Source organism: Cavia porcellus, unplaced genomic scaffold, assembly GCF_034190915.1.
Source record: "Cavia porcellus strain 051 isolate PalLab524CR breed Dunkin Hartley unplaced genomic scaffold, mCavPor4.1 scaffold_7, whole genome shotgun sequence".
NCBI lineage: Eukaryota > Metazoa > Chordata > Mammalia > Rodentia > Caviidae > Cavia > Cavia porcellus.
This window is the reverse complement of record NW_026947490.1, coordinates 29288364-29309066: the sequence shown is the minus strand read 5'-3', so window position 1 is coordinate 29309066 and position 20703 is coordinate 29288364. Positions and strand designations below refer to the sequence as shown.

The 20703-nt window shown below is 46.1% G+C and overlaps 2 protein-coding genes and 1 long non-coding RNA gene across 3 annotated transcripts in view; 2 read left to right on the top strand and 1 right to left on the bottom strand.

Moving 5' to 3' along the window:
• LOC100714832 (sialic acid-binding Ig-like lectin 9) overlaps positions 1–20703 on the top strand; it is a 45144-nt gene that overhangs the window by 9992 nt on the left and 14449 nt on the right. Inside the window, exon 2 of the mRNA XM_013147712.3 lies at positions 19287–20562. Coding sequence (XP_013003166.1) covers positions 20076–20562 — 487 coding nt within the window. The 5' untranslated portion in view covers positions 19287–20075. The remainder of the gene's footprint in view (positions 1–19286; positions 20563–20703) is intronic.
• LOC100714556 (myeloid cell surface antigen CD33-like) lies at positions 8597–13581 on the bottom strand. The gene is made up of 6 exons (XM_063253221.1): positions 13238–13581; positions 12797–13174; positions 12326–12619; positions 9790–9883; positions 9359–9430; positions 8597–9001 (listed from the first exon to the last, which is right to left on the bottom strand). The coding sequence occupies exons 1-5, from the start codon at positions 13272–13274 to the stop codon at positions 9367–9369; spliced, it is 867 nt and encodes a 288-aa protein (XP_063109291.1). The 5' UTR covers positions 13275–13581; the 3' UTR covers positions 8597–9001; positions 9359–9366.
• LOC134476903 (uncharacterized) lies at positions 11759–14061 on the top strand. The gene is made up of 3 exons (XR_010048702.1): positions 11759–11891; positions 12343–12405; positions 13624–14061. It is a non-coding gene; the product is annotated as an uncharacterized LOC134476903 (long non-coding RNA).

Here is a 20703-nt window from a genome sequence, read left to right as displayed (position 1 = left end):
TGAAGGGAAGCAATGTGGCCAAACTTGTTTCCTAAAGCTCACATTACTCTAATGCCAAATAGAGAAGGACTGAACCAAAAAGAAAGTTATATGCTGATATTGGTTTTTTTATTCTTTTTTAATAAAGGATTTTATTTAAAGAGAAAAAAAGCAAAACAGAAAAAAGGGTAGAAGTAATACAGAATTTCAAAAAGACAGATAGTAAGAAATCACTAATTGATAGATTACATATTGCCATCTTAGAAGTCGCTGTTCAAGTTACAAAATCAAAGCATACAAAGTGGGCATTTAAACAGTGAGATGGCAAACAGTTCTATTCAATGATCCAACAAAAACTTAATAATATGGTTACCTGTTTTACACACTTAAACATACATGTGGTTATATACTTTAGAGCACTTTCTTTTCTTCTCTTTTTTATAATAACAATTACACATTTTAGGTTTTATTACTCTTACAGTTATTACTTTGTTTAAAGAGAATAAAACCAAATGTGACAAAGCAAAATGGAGTCAGTTAAAACAAGAATAGATATAGTATATGATGTAACAACAAAACACAAGGTGATCAGCAATGGCTACTATAATGCTTCTTGCTATCTGCAAAAGAATTACCCATATCTTAAAGAGGGTAAGATTAAACATACCAAAACAGATCATAAGGAAACAATTTTAAGAAACACTGATTTCAAAGCAAATCCACTGGAGATCTTCACTGTCTGTCTTATTGTCTCTAGTTTTCTTCCAAATAGTTGTCCTCATCTTCACACACAATGAATACATACTGAACATTATAGAACTAATCTGATCATAACAGGGTGATGAAGGCTTTTTAGGTCTTCAAGACCTGACATTGGGGAAGTCAATAGTGACTGCATCTTTCATTCTCTTCATAGTAGCTGTCCTTATCTTTACACTGAAATTGAACATAAGAGACTAGACTAATATCGCTCTGAACAGTGAATAATAGTTTTGCTAGATTTTATATCATAATGTTACAGAATGAGCACTGAGTTTCTTAGTGTCTCTTCTTCAGAGTATCTGTTCGTTACATCATGCATTATACAATTTGTTCCTGTAAACTGTTTAGAAATTCTCTCCATGTGTGAATCTCTATATGTATATCTATTCTTTCGGTATTATAGGGAAAAACAAATCATAACAAGACAAAGAAACAAATTCTTAGAAAAACATGAAATGAAAAGAACATATAAAAACCACATTATTAGATGATCTACAGTACTTATGCTTTCTCTTGTTATCTTCAATAGAGTTGTTCACATCATCAGACATATAATAATTGAACATAGCATTACATAGCTATTTTAATAAAAACACAACTTTGGAGACATTGTAGGACTTCAAAAGCAGTTAATAAACAAACCAGAATGGGTATGTTATTACATCTTGTCATCTTCAGAGTGATTGCCTCCACTCTTAGACTCGATATTATCAAGCATACCAAATTCAAATAAAATCAGTCAAGGCAAAACAGCAGTTTAACAAACCAGCTTCAGGAGCTGGGGATTTAGCTCAGTGGCATAAGCGCCTGCCTTGCAAGCAGGCAGTCATGAGTTTGATCCCTGGTACCAATAAAAAATGAAAAAGACCAAAAAAAAAAAAAAGACCAACAAACCAGCTTCAAATTAAGTTCAGTCATAATAAGACAATGTAAGTAATATGGTTTAAGTTAACAGGAAATTAAGGATAGTTATGGTGGTATAGCTTGCTATTTTAGGGATCGCTATCTGTGCCCTCAAATCTACTATGAGTAGATTGACCTGAACAAAATAGAATCAAACTAAGCAGAGTAATAAGATTACTGTGGCTTGTAAATCCTGATACACTATTAACAAAGTCCTCTGCCTTCCTTTTTTAGGCAATTCCTTCACCTTTCCCTTTCTCAGGATGCTTTGTATATTTTGGGTCCCACTAACTCCTTTAGTTTTTAGATTAAGGGGGAAATCCATATCTATCTGAGTGGTGCTAAAGCTTTTTACCCCTGAGTTTGACCTTGAGCTATACTCTTTTCCTTACTAAAGCCACAAGGTTTTCCTTCCTTCTAGCTTGTAGTTCTACACTTCACAAAAGTGTCATAACTTTCCAACCTATCTGTGGCTGCTGGATGAGTTGTACCTATTTCTCTCTGGTTCCTTGTCACTTAGAGCTTCGTTTTCTCATCTTTGACTTTCACTTTATTAATCTTCTTTTAGGCTGAGTATATTTCCTATTCAGAGCATCTCGATGGATTCTGCCTCCTAATCTACTCTGCCTGTGTTTCTTTTTGTTAGTGTATCTAGGCTATCTGGGTTAAAAATTATAGCCCACCTTCTCTGCCTCAACTCTGCTATTCTATTTTTCTGCTATTATTTGTCCATTTTTCACCTTCATTACACTGTCCTCCTTGTTCATTGAGGCCTCTCTGCCACTGTTGCTGGAATCCTGGTATCTCTCTCTCTCTCTCTCTCTCTCTCTCTCTCATCCTTCAGCATTTTCTGTAGGGTTGGGTTGGTGGCCATGAACTCCCACATTCCTCTTTGTCTTGGAAACATCTTGTTTCTCCATTAATTTTGAGAGAGAGATTTTCCAGGTACATTAATCTTAGTTGGAGATTATTTTCTTTCAGGGATTGGACTATTTCCCCCAGGCTCTTCTCCTTTTAATAATTTGTGTTGATAAGTCTGTCATTATTTTGATGATTTGTCCTTTGTAGGTGACCTGCTTCTTTTCTCTGGCTGCTTTTAATATTCTGTTCTTGTGGTGGATTTCTGGAATCTTGATTATGATATGTGTGGGTGTAGATCTGTTTTGGTTGTAGGTAGCTGGAGTTCTATATGCCTCATTTATCTGAATATGATTTCTTTTTCCTATGCTTGAGAAGTTTTCCTTAATTATTTCTGTGAATAGTCTTGTAATTCATTTGTGGTTACTCCTGCTTTTTCACTTACATTTTTTATTCTTAAGTTATAGATCCTCTTGTCATCTTCTAGCCTTTGAATTGTTATTTCTTGGTTCCTTGTTATTTTTAGTAGGTCTTTTCTTTCACGATCACACATTGTAAATTGCTCTTCAAGTCTTGAAAGGCTAACTTTTGTTTTTGTCAAGGCATTTTGCCAGCTTTCAATGGAGTTTTTAGTTTCCTGGTAATCTCTTTGGATCTGTTTCATGTATTCTAGATTTTGTTTATATTCTTCACCAAAGGTTTCTCTTCCTTTTCTGGGTTCCTCCCTTTTTGCCTCTGTGTTTTCTTGAAAGGGGCTTAGCATTTCTTTAATTAACCTTTTTATTTCTTGTCTCACTTGGCTTAGAATTTCAGTTTTAAGTTCCTCTATGAAGTCATGAATGTATTTCTTTATGTCTACTGATATTGTGGCTAATACTGTATGATTACTGGTCTGGTTCTCTTCTGTATTTACCTCTCCTGGACTTATTTTCCCAGGGTCACTGGCTGGAGGTTTTGTCTTATCTTTTGCTCTTGTCATGTTTTTAGTTTCTTTCAGATAGGTGTGTGGAGGAGGTCTCAGGCTGTCTCTGTATTACTTACAGTTTTTGTAAAGCATGCTAGCTGGGGGCTTGCTGCTCTCTCCAGTTTGCTGATATCTGAAGTGGTGCACAGGGACACTGCGGGTTGGCCCCTCCCCTCCAAGGCAGTCAACCTATAAGTGCCTTCAGCACTTTATGCTGTGCGGTTACATCACAGGGTTAGAACAATTTCATCCCTGGCTATTGGTTCCTGACCAGCAACTTGGTTCAGCCCAAGCTGCTCCCACCAGTCCTCTCTGGGCCAGGGGCAGTTGACTGACACCACTGTGGCACTGGGCTCTGCCCTACTCCAAGATGTCTTCTAGTCAGCCTCCCACACTGCGGGACCAATTTCCAGCACTCAGCAAGAGCCAATAAAGCTCTCTATCTTGGCTCCACTCCACACTGTGCTGCGTCCTCTCACCAAGGCCCCGGGACTCACCAATTCCCATTATCGGCAGCCGTGGCTTCAGCACAATCTTGAATCATTTGACTCCATGGCACGCCCAGCACAGCGAGGAATGGGTCTCAGTGAGCGTGTGGGGCTTTGGCCTTCCACCCATGCTTTTCCTTCCTCCACCTAATTTTATTTTTCTTTAAGTCTCTTTCTGGGTTAGTGTTCTCCAATCGTCTGGCCCTCTTCATGTTGTCAGATTCTAGCAGCTGAGCTGTTTTCCTTGGAGAGGTCCTCTATCCAGCTTCTTAGCAAGCCATCATTTTTCTCCTCTCCATATGCTGATATTGTTAATGAATTATAAAGATCATACATCATAACCAAGTTGTCTTTATCCCAGGAATGCAAGGATAAATCAACCTACATAAATCAATGAGTGTAATATACCATTGTTAGAGTTTGTGTCTAGATAGAGTTATGTCTAGTTTATGCCCCCCCCCCACCAAATTCTCATGCACTCATAGTAATAGGTGGGGCTTCTGAGAGGTGACTGAATCCTGGGAGAATGGTGCTTTTCAGTAGATCAACACACTGATGAGTTTGTGGATAAATGTGATGTTGGAAACTAAAGTCTGGTAGGAGGTGAGCTGGGGCTGTGGCCCAGAAGGATCGCCATCCTTTTCTCCCTCCTCCTTTGATCATTCTCTGCCTTCTGCTTCCATGCTGTGGCAACCCTCCTCTCTCATTCCTCTGCCGTGACCCTTGCCTTGGAGCCAGTGGACCATGGGCTGAAACCTGTAAACCTGTAGGCCAAAATACACCTCTAAATTATAGGTATCAGGTACTGTCTTTTGTGTCAGAGACAAGAAAAGTAACTAATACAACCATATAGATAGCACTTAGGATTAAAAAGACATTATTAGCAGCAGGTGAGCCAGGAAGAGAACAAGTCAGCTTCTCCTGAGATCCAGCCATGTTGGAACTTAGGGTGCTGAGCAAGAAAGCAACACACCCTCCTTCCTGGTAAGTGTCTGTGGTGCAAGTAAGCAGCGGGTGAGCCAGGAAGAGAACAAGTCAGCATCTCCTATGAGTCTACTGGCACACGGGATGAGAATCAAACATACCATCCCCACCCATTAGCAACTGGGGGCCAGAGGTCTCAGCATCTCTTAGGAGCACAACCATATGCAATATAGCAAATATGGAGGATTTCCTTCTATATTCTCTTTGAAGGCAAATATTGTTTTCACTGTTTTGCTTTTTTCTGATTAATTGTTTTGCTCAATTCAATATTGTTTTGATAGGTTTTATAATGTTCTGTTTCTGATTTGATTTTGCTATACCTGATTGAATGGACAACTATTGTGAAGATAACAAGATACACTATGGTACCTATTACTCTTACCCAGATATCCTGCTGTGAAGTTCTGTGCCAGTTTCACTGCACTGTCTCAATTGGCTTTGTTCTGCCTTGTTTTGTTGTATTTTACTACCTTCAAAATAAATAAATAAATAAATAAACATTATCACCTCAACAAATGTAGAAAAACCCTTTGATAAAATCCAACTACCAATCATGGGGGGAAAATGGTGAAATAGGAATACAAGGATTTTACCTCAAACTAATAAAAGTAGTCTATGAAAAATCCAGGCCAACAGCATACTGAATATGGGAAAATTCTAAAATCAGGGACAAGACAAATGTGTACACGGTCATTCCTGTCAATATAGAGCTCAAAACTTTAGCCAGAGCTGGCAGGCAAGAGAAAGAAACAAAAAAGGTATGAATAGGAATAGGAGGAAGTTGAACTATGTGAATGATATGATCCCTTATGTAGAAAACTCGAAGACCTCAAGCAGAATAATTTTAGAGGTAAAAGCAGATTAAGCAGAGTGGTAAGATCTAAAATCAGCACTTGTAATTCTATTGTGTTTGAGTATACCAATAATGAACCTACTGAGAAAGAAATCCGGAAAATGATCCCACTTATAGTATCTCCAAATGAGTTAAATTTCTAGGAGTCAGCTTAACCAAGGAAGCACAGGCATCCATAATGAAAACTACAATCCTCTAAGGAAGAGACTGAAGAGGATGCTAGGAAATAGAAAGACATCCCCTGTTCCAGGACACTGTCAAAATAGCCATATTACCAATGTGGTAACAGCATTCTTCACAAAACTAGAAAAAAAATACCAAAATTTATATGAAACCAGAGGAGATCCAGAATATTCAAAGCACTCTTGAGCAAGGGAAGATGGGAGGCATCACTATCCTGGATTTCAAGTTATTCTGCCAAGCCATGGCAAGAAAATCATGGTGGTACTACACAAAATAGACATGGAGTCAGTGAACTAGAAGACACAGAAACAGCTTCAAGGACCTTTGCCGTGTGATCTTTGATAAAAGAGCTAAAATGAATGCTGAGAGAAGATACCCTCTAACAAATGATGCTGGGATAACTGGTCATTCACACAAAGAATAAATTTAGGGCTGTGTTTCTCTCCCTGTACTAAAACCAAATCAAAATGGTGCATAAAAACAAAAACAACTGAATCTGTTGCAAAATAAAATACTTGAAGACAAGGCCATAGGCTAGATTTCTGGAACAGAATCTCAATTGTACAAGAAGTAGTTACAAGAATCAAAAATGGGTTATATCCAATTGAAAAGCTTCTGCAGAGAAATGGAAATGATCAACAGAGTTAAGAGAAAGCATACAGAATAGAGAAAATTTAGCAGCTATTCTTTTTATAGAGGGCAACACTTAGAATACATAGAGCACTCAAAAAATTTGTCAGCAAAAGCAAAATCCCCCATCAAAAAGTGAACAGTTGAAATGTATAGACACCTCTCAAAAGAAGAAGTACAGTGGCCTATGAAAACATTAAAAAAAGCTCAGTGTCTTTGGCCACTAGGAATTGTAAATCAAAACAAGATCAAAATTTCATACTGCTTCAGGAAGAATGGCTGCCATCAAAGACTCAAAACCAACAGATACCAGCAAGATGTGGATGAAAAGGAACACTTCTACATTGTTAGTGAGAACATAAATTAGTACAACCACTATCAGCATCACCATGGAGATTACTTTGAAAAATCCTAAATGTAGAAATTCCATTTCTCCCAGAATACCCCTCCTGGGTATCTTCCTGAAGGAGTTGAAGTCATTGTATTACAGTGATCCATGCAAACTCATGTGTGTAGCAGCACAATTCACAATAACTAAACAACTGAAACAGCCTGGATGCCTCTGGACAGTGGAATATATAAGGAAAATGTGGTGTATACACATGAGAGAGAGTTGCTCAGCCACAAAGGCAGATAAACTTGAGTCATCTGTCAGAAACTGAATGCACCCTAGGACCTGTTAAGTGAAATAAATCAAACTCAGAAGGTTTACAGTCACGCGCTTTGTCTTATATGAGAAACCCATTTTACAAATAATTTAAAGAGCAAATTAAAGGAAACTCAATGGGAAACAGGGAAGTAGCCCCTGTGAGAAGGAAAAGGGGACCTATGGAGGAAGAGAGTGAGAGGAAACCAACACGATTGATCTGTGACGTGTCTGGACTCATTCCTCAAGGCAAGTGTCACCACCAAACACCATCACATGCAGTAGTAAGATAAAAAAAGAAACCCTGCCAGCCTGACCCTCTACACTGTCAGATGCACCTCCTCACCCCCACGCTACCTCCCTGGCTCCTGTGCCGTTCTGCTCCTCTAGGAGGATCCACCTTCCCCTCCCTCTGTGCTGTCCCCCACAGTCCATGTGTTGAAGACCTGGTCCCTAGTGTGTGGTGCAACTGGGAGATGGTAGAACTTTTAGAATGTGGGACCTACCAGGAGGGTGTTAGGTCATTGAGGGCACCCCCTTTGAAGGGTGCACTGGGACTCTGGCACTTTCTTGTCATGAGATGAGCAGGCCTCCTTAATGATGGGCCACCACCATGATAGAACATGGCACCTCATGCCCAAAGCTAAGGGGCCAAGTAACAGCAGACTGAACCCACTGAAACTAAGGGCCAAAGTACACATTATTGACCTCTGGTAGTTTGTCATAGTGACAAAAAGACTGACTTACACACCCTTCTCTAAGTTGGTGCCAAGACCTGCTGAAGCCTTGGTGATCCCAGTAAAGTAAAAGCCCAGTCATGACTCAGTGCCCTCAAAGGCTGTGGGTTCTGCCTCCTCCTGCAGGGCCCCCACAGTCTGCCCTTCCTCCCTGGGAATCCCTGTCCTTCTGCCTTCCTCAGCCCTAAAACACAGGCTTCATTTTGAGTCCAGATTGATGTCAGCCTCTGAACAATGCCACACACATCTCCCTTCTCCTCTTCCAACTCTACTTCTTAGGAAAACACAGAGCCTACTTTTTCAATACCTTCAACTGTCCCCAAGCATCACTTCTCATGATGTCAGACATGGGCACTGACCCCATTGTCACTGTATTCTATCCCTGCATGCTTTTTCTACAGACATAACTCATCCTCCCATAGGTCTTAATTTATTATTGATTTCTTTTTATTCCTGATGCTCTGATCTCTAAAACAGTGAGTTCTTGATTACAGGGACCAGGCTGCTATGCACTGAGGCATCCCTGACACCCACAAATACACTGGCACATGCTAGAGACTCCCTGTTGGTTACCAAAATAGTCTATGCAGAATGGGCAAACGTCATCCCTCCATAGATCATCCAAGACTTTAATGCACACACTGTGGACTGAATGTAGGGGATGCTGAAAAACACACACGCACACAGACACACAATCACATGCATGCACGAATACTTCATCAGCACTGTAACTCGATCCTGGAGTGTGATCAGTGCTTGGGATAAGGTATGGCGGGAGGAGTCCCAGGACAGGAATGGCCCAGGCAGGCTGGGGTCCAAGAAGGCCTGGTCGGTGGCTGTGGTGAGAGCTTCATAGGGTATGTATGGAGAGGGGGCTCAAAAGGAGAGTCCAGCAGGGCACAGCTCACACAAGGCCTCCAGCCCTGAGATAGTTTTTCTCCTGAAGAGGATCCATGGCAGCTCAGACCGCTCAGGAAGTAAATGACTTCTGTGTCTGTGAACACATCCTGGAGGCTGTTGATGGGAGAGATGAGGAAGGGGTGAAGTGGATTCAGTGGCCGAGGAAGAGCTGAATCCCAGGAAAAACCAGTGGCAGGATGGAGAAAGAGAACTGGCCTGGGTCAGGCATAGCAGGAAAAAGTGATCCATTAGTGATTTGTGGAATGAGGGAGATGACGGAGGTCACAGTGAACACGCCCTCATCCTGCTGTACATTTGGGGACAGTCAGCCATGAGCATCACTGGACTCCTGCAGTGAAACAGCTCAGCATGGTAAAGGGTGGTCACTTATGCATGCTGAGCTGGGAGTTCTGAGGTCATCATGTAGGAGGTGGCTAAAGGGATGTGAGGTGCAGAGGTGACATCACTCACCTGAAAGCTTAACTCATGGCAGCATCCAAGACTATGTTTGGCCTTTCCACCTTCTTCCTTTGGTACCTCATTCTGTGTGGAGAGACCGGAGTTTTTCAGTGTGGGTGTTCTGGGTACAGATTACAGTGGTCACCTTGCCCATGCCCTAGTGAGAAACTGGAAGAGTGACTAACAGAGAGAGGAGAAGAAAGAGTGGAGAGGAGAGGAAGATTCAATTCTCAGACCTTGATGAGACAGGCTCCATATTGGGACATATTTGGAGGAAGAAGAGTTGTCCCCTGTTGAGTTCTTATCACCCACTTAGCCATTGTCTGTGCCCAGATTTCTTGGCCCCTTTGGGTGCCCCAGCAGTGAGGACCTGAAGTTCGGTGGTGGGCAGGCCGGCCTTACCACACCTCCTGTCCATCCATGGTTGAGTTCAAAGTGCTCACCTGAGGAAGGTGAGGCAGAGCCCGAGAAGCAGGATCTTGACAGCCATCTCCACAAGGGTCACCAGCATCACCTCTGCCATGGGCCCTGATTTCCCTGCAGGAAAGTGGAGGAGGCCAGATTCTTCTGCAAAGCACAATCTCAGTCTCTCCTGCACTTGGATATGGATCCTTTAGCCCTCCCCTCAGCTCTGGATAAGAGACCATGTCAGACTGGGCTCCTGTACCCCCAACTCCAACTGTTGTGCAAATGCACAGAGACAACATCATTGCCCTTTTATAAAAAAATTTAAACTTTTGTTCATTCATAGATGATATCAAGAAAGTGAAGAGGCTGCTCTGTGGTACTGGAGAGATAACTGCAAGCCTTGGAGGAAATCAAACAAGTCCTACAGTGTAATGGGATAAAGGTCTGATGTCCAGCACACTGAGAGGACCCTTATACACCAAATGACAGAGAACCCATATGACCCAATTAACAATGCACATAAGATTTGAAAAATATGCCTCTGAGGAGGCTCTACAAATGGCCAATAACTACATGAAGATACTGCCATCCTCTTTAATTTTAGGTCAGTGCTAATCAGAAGGCCAATGAGATGTCCCCTCATGCCCTCCAGCAGGTTATGGATTTGGTGTAAAGGAAAACATAAATGTTGGGAAGATGTGGAGAGCTTTTGAACGGAATGTGGGTGCTTTGAAGGTGGCTGGGGTAGGTAATGTGGGGCCGGCTCTGCAGGAAGCATTCTGTATTTCCTCAAATGTCTCGCTCTGTGCGATGATGGTACCACTCATCTTTCTGCCGGTGGTCCTGTGCCCAGGGGAAATGAAAGCACCTCTCTGCTCAGACAAAACGTTTACACCGATATTCCTAGAAGCAGTATTGATAGCCATCAAAAAGTAGAAACAGCCCTATGGTCCATCACCTGATAAATGGATGAGCAAAATAAGATCTATGCCAACAGTGGCTGTTATTGAGTCTTAGAGAGGAAAGAGTTGCTGACCCATGCTACATAGATGACCCTAAGGATCACTGTGCTACATGGATCAGCCAGACACAGACAGTCATCAGGTAGATGATTCTACTGCTGCCTTATGTCTGGCGTCTGGCATAGACAGCTCCTCAGAGACAGGGTGAGCTGTGATCGTCAGAAGAGGAGAAGAAGGAGTAACTGCTTTGTGCATGTGGGGGCTTTTTGTGCTGGCGGGGTCGGAAAAGTTCTGGAATTTTCATGTGATAGTCTTTTATCTTTGTAAATATAACAAAAGGTCAGGTTTTGTAGAGTTCAAAGCAGTTAGTGTTAAATTGAATATGAGTGAAATTTTTTTCTCAATAAAAACATGGATTCTAAAGTGTAGAGAATTAGTAATTTTACCCAACACTGGCACAGATTGAAAGGGTTCTTTCTCTGTGAGGTTTGGGATGAGCTTTGCTGGTAAACATCAGGCTCAGCCCCAGGTTCAATCTTGGCACCAAAAATCAAAATCAAATCAGACCAAAAGGTCTGGGCACACACATGGTGGGTGGAAATACACCCTCAGCCCGTACTGCTGCAAATGGAACTCACTCACCCTTCGGGGAAAGCCAGAATGGGAAAGAACATGTGGCCAGTCACACTGTTTTCAGGAATTTCCCACCATCCTACAGACACATTTGTGGAAGTAGATGCAAAGCTTTTGCTGTCAGAGTAAAACTAATGCCATGACCTTGCATTGCCAGAAGATGCCTGCAAAGATGGCTCTGTCTGCCCCTTGGCTCCACAGGCACGGAGAAAGGATCCTCTGTGCTCCCAAAATCTGTGACTTCTGCTATCTCTGGGGTTTGGGGTGGGCTGAAGTTCAGCACAGCCCGTGTGGACACTTGTCACTCATGAGAACAGGACTGAGTTTCTGGGGATGACCGCAGTGTGTTAGTGTGTGTTCTGAGTATCAGTGTGTGACTGTACTTCCTTCCAGAAGTATTGAGGTCAGAGCTAAGAGGGGAACAAAAAGAGGAGGGTGGAGGCGGAGCCAGGAAATGAGCAAGGAGCCTAGAAATCCTGCTGGAGCTGTGTTAACATGGATCTGTCTAAGGGAGCCCAGAGGCGGCGCCCAGGAGCCGGCAGGTATATGAACTGAATGGGCAGGAGCTCCAAGAGGCTAATGGGGCTGGGCAGGGGAGGGCTGAAGTCCATCACCAAGGGAACTCTGTCACCAGGCTGTGGCCATGGTAAGGAGAGACCTGGCCCTTCCCTAAGCCCATGGTGTCCTGCCCCTTTCCTGTAGCCCAAAGGAAATTCCTTCCTATCAGAGCTGGCTCCCAGGGAGAATGCGGTTGTAGAGCTCCTTGCAGAACCTGGGACGGGAAGAGAGGGTTTTTCCTTCCTCAGTGGGAGTGAAGAGCAGTCTAATACAGCATTCCCCACCATCATCCCAGAAATCACAGATACACAGAAGGACAGGACCTGTGCCCCCAATTCAACCAGCCATCTGGCACACAGTCACCACAAGTTCTAGGCCTGCCCAGTGACCCCTCTTACTCCCTGGGATCTGGGCTTACTTGTGCAATTCTCACAGGTGATGTTGAGCTGGATCGTCCTCTCCACAGTCACGCCAGCTCCAGGGAACATCACCTGACAGGTGAGGTTGGTGCCGTGGTCCTGGGGACGGGGGCTCAGGGTGAGCACCGAGGAGCTGGTGATTGTGGAATCCAGGTAGGACACAGAGACACCCATCCAGGAGAAAATGGGAGGCGTCCCCTGCTCACAGGCCCAGGGCACAGAGCAGGTCAGGTTGTTGGGACAGCCAGACTCCAGAGTCCCTAGCATGAGGATGTCGGGGATGTGGTACAGGGCTGGTGAGGAGAGGGGACAGTGGGATCAGGAGAGAGGGTCCAAGGTACAACCCCAGGAGAAGCTCAAACTCTGACCCATCCTCTCTGAGCTGTCAGTGCTTGACACTCAACTCCTCCTGGATGGAAACCCATCTCAGCCCTGCCCTGTGGCCACCACTACTGCAGCTAGAGACTTACCTGTGACATACACAGTCACCTGATTCCAATAGAAATTCCTTCTGGAGCTTCCTGGGTTCATGTGAAAGGAGTATAAACCACCATCAGCCCTCTGTGCATCCCTGATGTGCAGGGAGCAGTTCCTGGTCTGTGTGTCCCAGAGGAGGTGGAACCGGTCCTGCGTCTCCTTCTGCACTTGCTGTTGTGGGTTGTTTGTGGCCACTACAGGGTTGGGGAGAGAACCAGACTCCTCCCGGAACCAGGAGCCGGTGAAAGAGCCAGGCATGGAGGGAAAGCGGTGGTAGTAGAACTGGCAGGGCACGAGGACACACAGACCCTCCTGCACCGACACCGACTTTGGCATGTGTAGCCTGTATCTCGGATACCAAGCCAGAGACCCTGCAGGGAGGCAAGAGTCAGTTCCATGCAGAGCCCCCAGCCCCTATCCCTCTACCCACTCACCTGCCCACAGCAGGGGCAGCAGCAGAGGCAGCAGCATGTCAGACGTGGAGGGAGGCTCCTGGGCTCCTGCAGGTGAGCACAGAAGGGAAGAGCAGGGCTGTGGAGCACTGTGGGGCCCAGGGAGGAAAGCTGGGAAGAACAAAAGACCTTAGTATTTCAGGGAACAGAAACTCAGACAACTGCGTGGTCAGTTGTTCCTCTGTGAAGCTGCACAGAACCCCATGACTACTGAGCCCAGAGCCTATGCGGACAGGACCAGGGAAGGAGCAGACACCACATTTGGCTGTTGTCTCGGGCATTTCCTTCTACATCTGGGTCTGGACAGAAATCTGCATCTTGCCCAACAGGCCTTGGGGGCTTCAAGGACTGCCGTTTTGTCTTCACAGGGCCTCTGAGGCCATCTGAGGCACAAGGGATGGTGGCACCAGGTTCTCATTGGCTTTCTTCCCAGACTAAGGAGCTGTAAGTGACCTTTGATTGCAACAGAAAGTCTCCTGACCTGATCAGCATGAAAAAGTCCCAGAGTCACTGTGAACTCTCTTCAACTGGGTGCAATCTCATCTCTCTTGGACAGTTCTCAGTGACTCGAGACACTGAACCTGGTTACACACTGACAAGGGCAGTGGCCAGGGATGCAGCTGAACACCCCACTATGCACAGGACAACCCCCCCAAGAAAGAGTCCTCAAGCTCCATGTGTCTACAATGCCCAGGTCAGAAGAGCGGCAGCTGACCCTAGGGCCAGCCAGAGTCTCCAGGGGTGGAATATTGGAGGCTGCGTGTGATATTTGTGGCATTAAAGATGAGCAGGGTATTGGGTCAACCACTGAAGACATTCATTCATTCATTCATTCATTCATTCACTCATTCATTCATTCTGCTCTGTGCTGGGGCTGATAGCAAATGCCTTAAACTCTCCTCACATCCCTGAGGTGCTCCCCACCTGGGATAGTCAGATAAGCTGCCAGGGAGTGCTCATAAAGCAGTGAGGAAAAAGAAGAGCTGATGGTTCCATTTGGCTCTTTCCCTTTGGGCACACTGAGCAGATGGGACCTGGTCTCTGCCCTCTGGGGACAGAGGGACTATGCTAGCTTTGGGCAGGATGCTTTGCCCAGGCACGGTTCATTAAGGAAGGGAAGGAAGGTTCTTCTTGGCTGCTCCCTGGTCCCTTGGCTGGTAAGGATGCTCCCAGCTGGCTTCAGGTCCTCACCTCCCAGCCGCTTCTCTGACATACAGTCGTGCTGCAACCCAAGTCAGGCCACACCTGTGCACATAACCAGCATGCTTGGTATTCCCAAACTTCTACACTGCATTCCTAAACCCATGATGATGCTCTTCAGTGCTGAGGCCTTTGAGAGTGATCAGGTCATGAAGCAGAGCTCATGGATGGGGTTAATGGCCTTATGAAAAGGTCAGTGCCCAGAGAGCTTTCCTGTCTCTCCCTCTATGAGGGCAGAGTGAGGAGGGGCCCATAGTGAAGGAGGAATAAGGGCTTCACTGGATATGGAATCTGCTGGTGCATCTTTCTGTAGATGAGGTGTCACTGTCTCACACCATCCTCAGGATGCAAATGTCACCCTTGCACTGGGCATTGATACCCAGGAAAAAGACAGCCCCAGGAAGATGCGGCAGCCTGAGTGTGACGGGTAATTTTATGTCAACACACCTGAGCTAAGGTTCCCAGATAATGATAAAGCATTGACTCTGCATTTGTCTATGAGGGTGATCCCAGAAGGAATCAGAGGTTGAACTGGTAGATTCAGTCAAGGAGAGCCAAGAAGGGTAGGAAGTGCCCAATAGGTCAAGGACCTTAGTAGAACTAAAAGATGTAGGAAGAACAAATTTGATGTCTCTGATCGATACAGGACACTCATGTTCTCTTTTGCTTATGCATCAGATTACTTAATCCTTGAGCCACTGGTCTTCCTGGTCCTTCACCCTTTGGGTTTGGATTGGAGCTTACACCAATGTCTCTCTTCAGTCTCCAGCTTGTAGACAGAAGTTCATGGGATTCCTCAGTTTCCAATTGCATGGAGTCCTTCCTAACAAATCTCCTTCATATATCTCTCTACTTCCCATTTTTTGTTTGTTTTTATAACCCCAAAGAATATGCTGGAGTTTCAGAGGGTGCTGGTTTGCCCTCCCAAATGGATAGAGGGAATTAAAGGTTCAGGATGGCTGCAGGGGACACTGTATCAGCAGATGCAAGTGAAACAGGAGACAGGTAAGATGAGAAAGGTCCTCGAGGCAGGGTGACTTGGTGGTGATGGATGGAATTGAAAAACTATGTGTGGATTCCTAGCGTGGGAGAAGCAGGGTTGGGCCCAGGGCAAGCGCATGAGGAGACAGGATGAGCCTGGGGGACGGGAGCCCAGGAGGCAGGCGAGGCAGGGTGGGGTGGGCACAATGAAGAGACCAGAATGGAGTCCAGGGGTGCTGGCAGGGCCCAGGATGCCAGGCTGGGAGACACAGAACAAGACTGAGTAGGAGAGGGGCACTGACTGTGCTGTGACCCAGGGCTCCTCATCCACCCTCAGGAAATGGCCAAGAGGACAGGTTTGCTCCAGAAGAGGGAACCCAGAAAGCATCAGGCTCGGAGTCCCCACACCAGCACTGGTGAGGCCATTTACAGTAAAGATGCCTTTACCACTCACAAAATCTTGAGAGAAACAGCTTCTTATAGAGTTTTCAGAGCTGAAATCAGGCTCAGAATGACTGAGACGATGCAGATTTTGATGTCTGGAGAGGGGCTGGCATGGAAGAGGGTCATAAAGGTAAATGAATGGACACTCGGTGTCTCAGCCACCAGATCAACACCCACAGGAGGTGGAGCTGGACAGTTCCTTCTGGAGAAGGAAGCTCCAGCTGCAAAGGGCACTCACTGGACAGTGGGGACTGGGCCTTGGGTCCAGGGGCCTGGGTGCTGAGTGTATTTCCTTAGATTTTGCATTGGTGATGCTCTGGAATCTGGGTCTTGCTGACCAATAGCTCCCATGATGAATGGTGCCTAGGAGCACTTTTCAGTGCAACTCGGAGCTCATCTCCAATCTTCTGGATCAATCTGGTTGTCACATCCCAGGAAGCCACACATCGCCCTCCCTGATCATCCCAAGTCCAGTACAGATAGCAGGCACAGCCCCTGTGCCCCAGAACACACTGAAGCCTTTTAAAACAGCTAAACATGCTGGCACCTTTCCTGTGGAAGCCATTGCAACACTTCCTGCCTATCTGTCACCTTGCTGTCCCTCACTTCAGGCCTGTGTGGTTTCCTGTGCCCCCTTCTTAGGAACTGAGCAACAGTCCGTCTTTCTAATGGCCAGTGTCTCCTGGTCTGTAGGCCTGGTCATGCCTGGATAATAATAAGCCTATTATTTCACAATGTAATAGACACTCCTGGCTGGGGAGAGTACAGGGAAGTAAGGACGCCCAAGCTCATGGAGGAGGGTGCCCAAGTCCAGGAGGAAGTGAGGTGGGGTCCCTCACCTGCACCACAGGTGCTAGCTGGTACAGGATATGGATTTGGGGGCAGAGCTGATGTGGAGAGAGACAGATAGACAGACAGACAGAACACATACACAGAGCCAGAGAAAGACACATACAGAGAGACAGAGAGTAAGGCAGACAGAGAGATCCTGATTCTATGGAGAAGGGATGTTGTCAGGGCTTGCAAGAAAAACAATTTAATAAGGGACAGATAATTTATAGTATTATTTTATAATAGTCATCCAAAGAGTCAAACAAAAGTTCAGGACATCTGTCCATACACTAAAGAACCTAGAAAGGGCCTGGATCCCACAGCAATGTCCTGCATTAGTCCAGCTGAAGACCTAGAGCCCACGACAATGTCTCATGCAAGTCTGTTTCAGAGATCTGTGCTGGGAAGGCCCAAAGGTCAGTGATGGAAGCTAGAAAGTCTGTGCCAGTGAGATGAAGGATCTATGCCAGTAGGTGGAAGGATCTGTACTGTAGTGAGGAAGCAACACTCAAAGTAAGGACAAGGGCTCCCCTGAAAAGTACCATAGCCATCCTCAGTGACAACAAGGTCCAGAGCTTCTCTGATGATGAGAATAGCCAAGTTCATCTCAGAAAAGAAACTTGACAAGCTCCTCCAGGAGAACCTACAGCAACAGGAAAACTAACAACACCACAAAACCTCTCCAGTTCTCCTTTTTATGCTGTTGGCAGTGATCCTCAGGGGGGCCATCCACACTCAGCATCATGCTGATTCCATACAGCTGGTGTTAAATTGAACAACAGGGGTCAGTCCATCTCAATCCTGCTACCAAAATCTGCATTAGTCAGAAAATCTGTATTACCAGAGAAACAGATGTAACACACGATCTACAAATGTATAAGAAATGACAAGACTGGCTTACAATGGTCAGCCACAGAGTCAGTTGGGGAAGCGTGCAGATGTCTGCTCTCTGGAGGCTCAAGGATTCAATTCAAGGTCTGGAGCTCACTGCAGAGAGCTGTGCAAGGCCGATGGGTCTGCGATGGAAGGCTGAAAAGTCTACATCAGAAGGCTGAAGGATTCCGGGCAGAAGCCAAAGAGTCCAAGCCAAGAGAAGACATCCATGCTGAAGATGAAGACTGGAGCGTCTCAGAAAAACGGACCCTCATCCATCTTTCCTCCTTCCCTTTGGTACTGTCCAGGAGATGAGCCACCCTTGGGTGGCTCCCTGGGATGTAGAATTGCTTAACCGATTTAGTTCAGCTTCTAAACTTCTCAAGTTGACACAGTCAACCACTACAGTGTTTATACTGTTCCAACTAAGGAAACCTAACATGTGACCTCACCCAAGTTCATCAGCTTCTCTGCACTTAAAAGGAACACATCCTGTGCTAATCAAAAGATTGTTTTGTACTCAATAGTATTTTTTGTGTTGCTTTGTGATGAGGACGCTGAGAAATTTACTGATAACAATTTTGAAATGTAAAATACACCATTTAAAAAATTTAAAATGAAAAATGTAAAACAACATAGAATTTCAAAACAAAATAATAGGCGATTAACAATGATTCATATATTGTGTTTTGTCATCTTCAAAGTAGTCGCTCAGATTACAAGACATAGGCATGAAAAAATGACCAAACAGTGAAAGCACAAACCCCTAATGTACTGATCTCCTGAACTTTCTCCTCGTGTCTCACTCTGTCACGCTTGTTCCCACTCCCGAGCCTCTGTCTAGCATTCTTCTCCTCTTGCTTGTAAGATTTTTCAGATTTTACATAAAATGCTGTGTCTCTATGCACAGAATATTTCACATGGCCTAATATCCACTGCTCATCTGTGTCCTGGGAGACACCAGGCTCTCCTTCCTCTCTGGGATGCATAACTGTCCTCCATGCATGTGCTGGTGTACGTAAGTGTTTGTCTTTATGAGTCTTTGCATTGTCACTTTCTGTGAAGCAGCCATCCCTGAATGGTGACATTTAATCAGTTCTGCATGGTGTCTAAGAGAAATGTGTTTGCCCTCCCCTATTTCTGAAGTCAGTTTTCCTGGCCAGATCTAGGGTTCCCGGGGACAATCTCCCCTAGACTCCATGGCCTGGCTTCCCCCTGGCAGCTCTCAGAGTGTTGAGGCTGCTGTGTCCCTTGACTCCTGGCCCTGTCACCCTGTGGTCATGTGGTCACGTGGTCTCTTCCTGCTTCACATGCCTCTCCTCTTCCTCTGGGTCTCCCGAACAAGGACATTGTGACTGCCTTTAGGGGTACACTGGATGATGCAGGATGAATTCTGTTGGTCAAGGAAACTTGCTGGGTCACATATACAAAGATCTTCTCACTAGAAGACTTTGACAGGGTTCAGCGGCGGAGGTCTGGGTTTGTGGGACCCTGTTCTGCCCTCAGAGCCTCCTGGGAGCCTCTGTGCTTGTCCCCTTTCAGCATCTTCCTTTGCTTTCCACGTCCTGGCAGACTAGTGATCTCCTGCTGTGTGACACATATTGAGGGAACAGCGGTCTGGTTCCCTAGGAAAGACAGTGAGGGAGACCAAAAACCATGTGAGCTGAGGCAAAAGTCAATTTTCTCACTCATGTCCCCTCAGGTCATCTGAATATGTGTCTTCTGAGCTAGCAGATTCACTCTATGAAAGGAGGAGCACAGCTATCTGACAGAAGCTCCCTGCGTGGCACCCAGCATCGATGGAGAAGAAGTCTCAGAGTTCCTGCTCTCTCTGGGTCACGTGAGAACGCTGCCTGCTTCCGATCCTGGGGATGCTGCTCTCTGGGAAGCACCATATTCATCCAGGAAAACAATTCCTTGCTCCTGGTTTGAAATGACACTAAGGCGCTCACGTGTTTCATGGCCCAGAGGCTCCTACATGGGGGCGGTTTAGGGTGAGCTCAGTTTCCCCCTGCGCTCTCACGTCCAGTTCACTGCATGTCTGCTGGGAGAATGAGCAGGTGGCTGTGGCGTGTCCTGTGCCGAGGACCCGGTTTCCTTTAATCTCTCCAGACACACAGAGCACTCAGAGTCCTTCATTCCTCGCCACCCACCCACGGGTACAGGAAAGGCCGCACCTTGGCCGGGCCAGCAGGAGGTGGGCAGCCTCACCTCACTCCCAACACCTGCCTCAGGGGTCCCCACTGCTCAGAGAAGCTCCCAAGGTGGGGTCAGGACGTGGCCTCTGCTCCTGCCTGTCCTCTGGGCGGGTCCCTGCGTTTCCACCCACTGTGTAGCGGGACAGCTCCCTCCGGGTGTGGGTCTAAGTTCCTCTTCTGTGAACCCTCAAGGCTCCTGCTCCACCCCGGCTTCTGTGGCTCACACAGCACTTCCCCTGCGCACTGCTCCCTTCTCCACTCATACACAGGGGCCCGGGAACCCCAGCACTGAGATGCTGCTGCCCCTGCTGCTGCTGCTGCTGCTGCTGCTGTGGACAGGGGAGTGGGCACAGGGAGATGGGCACTGGAGGCTGCGAGATGCTGAGCCTCCTTTACCCCCGAGGTGCGGACCTGATAGTCGGAACCTCAGGGTGAAAGTGCCAAGGTCGGTGACTGTGCAGGAGGGTCAGTGTGTCCTCGTGCCCTGCGGACTCCCCCAGTATGCAGTGCCCTCTGGGAATGGCTTTGTCTATGGCTACTGGTTTCAAAAAGGGGCCGATACAGATAAGGACTTCCCAGTGACCACAAACGACCCACAGCAACAAGTGCAGGAGAGGACTCGGGACCGGTTCTACCTCCTGCTGGACCCAAAGACCAGGAACTGCTCCCTGAAGATCACAGATGCACAGAGGGGTGACCATGGCTCATACTTCTTTAAGATGAAGTCAGAAAGTCTAAAGTGGAATTTCTGTGCTGACCAGGTCTCTGTGGAAGTAACAGGTAAGACCTGGGCACAGACACAAGTTATGGGGCCTCTAGAGGTGGCTGGGATGGATGCTGATGGAAGGGATGGGTTCAAGTCTTAGGACTCCAGGAGGGGCTGGGTTTGAGCCTGGGCTTCTCCCAGATCTGTACCTGGGA

Excerpts from the sequence above, each read along its gene's own strand:
- LOC100714556 (XM_063253221.1), bottom strand. The coding sequence starts at position 13,274 with ATGCTGCTGCCTCTGCTGCTGCCCCTGCTGTGGGCAG. Across the intron at positions 13,175-13,237 it reads GCTGCCCCTGCTGTGGGCAG|GGTCTCTGGCTTGGTATCCG; the intron begins GTGAGTGGGTAG and ends GCCTCCCTGCAG. Across the intron at positions 9,431-9,789 it reads CTCTGCCTCACCTTCCTCAG|AATGAGGTACCAAAGGAAGA; the intron begins GTGAGCACTTTG and ends CTCTCCACACAG.